General features: G+C 54.4%; 1 protein-coding gene and 1 long non-coding RNA gene across 2 annotated transcripts in view; one reads left to right on the top strand and one right to left on the bottom strand.

The window, feature by feature from the left end:
* Positions 1-554: 554 nt before the first annotated feature.
* On the top strand, positions 555-1,970 carry LOC109307383. Its single transcript, XR_002100255.1, has 2 exons — positions 555-1,046; positions 1,667-1,970. It is a non-coding gene; the product is annotated as an uncharacterized LOC109307383 (long non-coding RNA).
* A 1,508-nt stretch (positions 1,971-3,478) lies between these two features.
* Positions 3,479-4,740, bottom strand: part of CDC20 (cell division cycle 20) — a 7,616-nt gene continuing 6,354 nt past the window's right edge. The window contains exons 9-10 of the mRNA XM_019531266.1: positions 4,014-4,131; positions 3,479-3,727 (exon numbers count right to left, since the gene is read on the bottom strand). Of these exons, the coding sequence (XP_019386811.1) occupies positions 3,549-3,727; positions 4,014-4,131 (297 nt within the window). The 3' untranslated portion in view covers positions 3,479-3,548. The remainder of the gene's footprint in view (positions 3,728-4,013; positions 4,132-4,740) is intronic.

Below are 4,740 nucleotides of genomic sequence, written 5' to 3'. Positions count from 1 at the left end.
CATAGATGCTTCTCAAGCAAATCCCGGGACGTCATTCTCCCCTTGTACTCGGCCTTGGTGAGGCCGCAGCTGGAGTACTGCGTCCAGTTTTGGGCCCCATAATTCAAAAAGGACATGGAGAAGCTTGAGAGGGTACAGAGAAGAGCCACGCACATGATCAGGGGTCAGGAAAACAAACCTTATGATGACAGGTTGAGAGTCATGGGGCTCTTTAGCCTGGAAGAGTGCAGGCTCAGGTGATCTGGTGGCCACCTATAAATTTATCAGGGGTGACCACCAGGATCTGGGGGAGCGTTTGTTCACCAGAGTGCCCCAAGGGATGACAAGGCCAAACGGTCATAGACTACTTCAAGACCATTCCAGGCTGGACATAAGGAAGAACTTCTTTACTGTCCAAGCCCCCAAGATCTGGAACAGCCTGCCATCAGAGGTGGTTGAAGCACCTACATTGAACACCTTCAAGAGAAAACTGGATGCTTATCTTGCTGGGATCCTGTGATCCCAGCTGACTTCCTGCCCTTTGGGCAGGGGGCTGGACTCCATCTTCCGAGGTCCCTTCTGGCTCCAATATCTAGGAAATCTATGAATGCATGGACAGAGGCAGGTGTTGCAGCTGCTATGCTTCACTGCCTCCCCACCCCTGCCCTTTGCTGCCCTGCAGCACTGGGGGCAGCAGACATGCAGGCAGGACAGGGACTCACTGCTGTGGGGCCACAAGGAACTAGCCCACTGCTAGAGCCCTGCTGCCACAGGCTGGGCTCATGCTATGGCCCCTGGCCAGCCCGTCATGGCCCACCTTGAGCCTCAGTAGGTGGCGGGCAGCAGTGGCTGTAGGGCCTGACATCCAGCCTTGCACAGAGCCCAGGGCTGGAGCAGTCAAGGGAGAAGCACCATGGCGCCATGTGCACAACATCAATCCTGCCTGGGGCCCTACCCCAGCAGAGACAAGCCTCAGCCCCATGCAGCCCTTACTATACAGGGGTGGGAGCCCACTGCAGCAGGGCACATGCCAGCCACTGCCCCTGGCTCAGGTGCAGTGGAGGGCTGTGATTCTTCCCCCAGGCTGGTCTCTCTCCTCCCTTGTAGAGATCCTTATGCTGCAGTAATATACCCTCTTGCTCAGGGCAGGGCTGGGGGCACCTGCCTGGCTGCCATTCCCATGGAAGTGAGGTACTCTTGCATAGATGAGGGGCACGAGGGACTGCAGTTGAAGCCCCTCAGGCCTGGGAAAACCTGTAACAAGCACAGTTGGGAGCAGGCTCAAGTCAGCGGTTCTCAGTCTTTCCTGCCCAAGGACTTTGGAGACACTAGCTCTGAGCTGCCTTGTTGTTGAACTACTGGAAAATGGCAGTAATTCCTCTGCTGCAAGGACTGCATGAGGCCACAGCAGTGCAGGATCTTTGCATCACTCTGGCTTCTAGTGTGAAACCTCTGGTTTAGCTCATGAAGCGTGTTTGGTCCCCTAAGTGCTAACACAGCAGGATACCCTGTCACAACCATTGCCAGAATCCAAACCCCAAGATGGGGAAGGCAGGCCAGCACCTGGATACTAGATTTTGAAAAGGTTGATTTAACTCCTTGTGCCAGGTGAACAGGGGGAAGGCAGACTGAAGGGTAAGGGCACGGTACTGGAAACCCAACAAGAAATGGTCCCACCACAAAGGAGGCACAAGAATGGCAAGAGACTAATGTGGCTGCACACAGAGCTTTGAGGATGCCTCGAGTCCAAAAAAGAAAGCAACAGGCAGTGGCAGAATGGGTAGGCCACCAAGGACACACACCAGGAAACATCAAGAACCTGCAGGACAAAGTCAGGAAGGCAAAGCTGAGGAACAAGCTGCCCCTGGTGAGGAATGATAAAAGACAAGAAGAGCGTCTATAACCTGAACACAAGTCAGCCAGAAAAGAAGGATGAAGAAGCTGTGGTTCCTCTGTAAACAGCAGCTACTTTTGCCTCGATCGTCACAAAAGAAATCAAGCTGCAGCCAGACATCTAAACTAGGATGATTTGGGTGAGGAAGGGGACAAGCGGGGGGGGGACAAAGTGAGAGACACAGTTGGGGCTTCTGGTGGTTCTGAAAGAGTTCAAGTCAGGGCCAGAGGAGCTTCATCCCAGGGGCCTGAAGGAACTCTTGGGGCCCTTGGCAGTGATGTATAGGAAGTCCTAGGAGACTGACCTTTTCCCGTCCTCTGGTACCTGGCCCACGTTGCACACCTCTTTAAAATGATGAAGGAGCTGGGGACCTACAGGTCAGTTAGCCTCACCTCGGTACCTGAGGGTTACTGGAGAAGATCCCAAGGAAGGCCATTCGCAAGCACCTGGAGGACAAAGGGCTGATCACAAGCCACCAGCAGGAATTCCTGAAAAACAAACCTGATCTCCCCCTTTGACCAAGTAACTACTTGGGTGGATGCAGGGAATGCAGTGGAATGGACATTAAAAAGTCAGACAAGGAGAAGCTGTGGGAGCTGGGCATGCTCAACTTCTGGAAAAGGCACCGACGAGGGGACATGACAAGTGTTCAAATATTTGAAGGGCTGCCAGAGGACTGAAAGCCCCTTCTCTCTCTTGCTGCAGAGGAGGGGATGGACCAATGGCATGAAGCTGCAAAGTAGGCTTAGAGGAAGCATCAAGAAACACTTCTCCATGAGAGCAGAGGCAGGGGAAGACTCCCAGGGGACTTGTGGACTTGGCATTCAAGAGGTTGGCAGCCATTGGTTGGGGATGATCTAGGCATAGTTCCTAGGCTTTACTGGTTACTGCCTGGAGCCAGGAAGGCCTCTCTCCCCTTCTTGTTGCTATATGCATCCAGGCTTTGTTTTTTCAAGCCTCCCTCAGAGGCACTGGCTGGAGCTCATGGTGGGGATGGGGACTGGACTGGACCGGACCGTGCCAACACTCCTGCTGGGACCAATCCTGCAGAGTCCTGGCTAGAGGGTCTTGTACCTCTGCTCAGGCTCACACCAAATTACTACATTTAGGGTCAGGAGGAAATTTTCCCCTATGGACAGACTGGTACTGCCTGGGGGTTTTGCCTTCCTCTGTAGGGCACATCCTCCCCCTGTGGTTTCTTGAGTGCATTTTAAACAACCTTGCTGCAACAGGATGGTGGCTGCTGGGGTCCTTCTGCTTTAGGACATGGTTTGGGCAGGGATGATCCTAGCTCAGGAAGGTGGCTGGACCCATGACACCCTGATTGAGAACCACAGAGCTGAAGTGTATCTGGGGCAATGCAGACTCTTTCACAGCCTCTGGGATCAGGAAAAGCCTCAGCCTTGGCCCAACTGGCTCTGTGGGTTCCTGGGAGTCCCACCCCAAACAGGGCATACCCCAGGTATCTGGCCCTGTGTCCAGCCCTATTGTGCATTGGGATAGGGGCAGTAGCAAGACCACCAACCACAACACCACCTTTCTTGTGAGGGTCCTGACCCTGCAGCCCCAACTCCCTTACACGCTGGTCACCGACGCCACTCTGTGTAAAAAGCAGATTAAGGTATTTATTGGCATTAAAACACTGTACACCGTCCCCGTGCTGGCAGCACCACCTTCACCGGATGCCTTGGTGGATGATGCTGCTCTTGGCACTGCCTGCCTTCTCCTTCTCTTTCTTTTTCACAGGGTCCATCTCAAAGCAACGCCAGAGCCGTAGCGTCTCATCTGCAGATGCGGACGCCACCATAGAGCCGTCTGGGCTCATGGTTAGGTTGAGGACTCTGGCTGTGTGGCCTGGGAGGAGCAGCATGGTCAGGGATCCACTCACCCAGGACCCAGCTTAAGTCTCTACCTATAGCCAACCCCCCCACCTCCCCTAGGTCTGTCTGCCCCACCCACGTGGGGGCAGGCTGCATCCCAGCTGTTTGCACAGCTGGCTTCCAACCCACTGCACTGCTGGCTCTACAGCAGCACTTGGGTCCTCCTCCCTCCCCATGCACCTCTGATCCCATGGAGATCTGGGCCCTGGCACAAGCAAGGCCTTCCCTGTGCCCGTGTCCCAGCCAGGGCTGCTGCTTACCTTTTAGCTCCGTGACCTTCGCCATGGTAGGGTATTTCCACACCACCAGCTGGTTCTGGGCAAAGCCGTGGCCAGATATGAACTCCTTGTAGTTTGTTGACCACAGGATGGCACAGACCTGGGGGAGGCAGAGCATGGCAGGTGGCACAGGAATCAGGAGGGACAGGCAGGATGCGTGGCCAGGTGTCTGCAGTCCCCAGGTCAGTGCAATTAGGTAGCTCCTTATGCTATGGAAAGGCCTGGTCATCCCATGCCTTGGGGGTACTACTGGTCATCAGCTGGTCCACAAGGGGCCAGCTGGGGAGATTATGCTTAGGGGCAACCAACATGGGTTCATCAGAGGCAGGTCCTGTCAGACCAACCTGGTGGCCTTCTATGACCAAAGTCACAAAATCCCTGGATGCAGGTGTCACAGTGGATATAGTCTTACTGGACTTAAGGAAGGCATTCAACACAGTCTCTTACCCTGTTCTCATTAAAGAACTAGGGGACTGTGGCACTGATGCCTACTGGGGTCATTAACTGGCTGGAGGGATGTGGGCAGTGGGGTTCCCCTGGGCTCAGTCCTGAGGCCCATACTGTTCAACATCTTCTTTAGTGACTTGGACAAAGGGGTAAAAATGCACCCTGTTCAAATCTGTAAGTGACACCAAGATGTGGGGAGAAGTGGGTATGCTAGAAGGAAGGAATAGGCTGCGGTCAGATTTGAACAGGCTACAGGGTTGGG

The sequence above is a fragment of the Crocodylus porosus genome, unplaced genomic scaffold (genome assembly GCF_001723895.1).
Source record: "Crocodylus porosus isolate Cpor-Errol unplaced genomic scaffold, CroPor_comp1, whole genome shotgun sequence".
NCBI lineage: Eukaryota > Metazoa > Chordata > Crocodylia > Crocodylidae > Crocodylus > Crocodylus porosus.
This window is presented reverse-complemented; position numbering and strand designations above follow the sequence as displayed.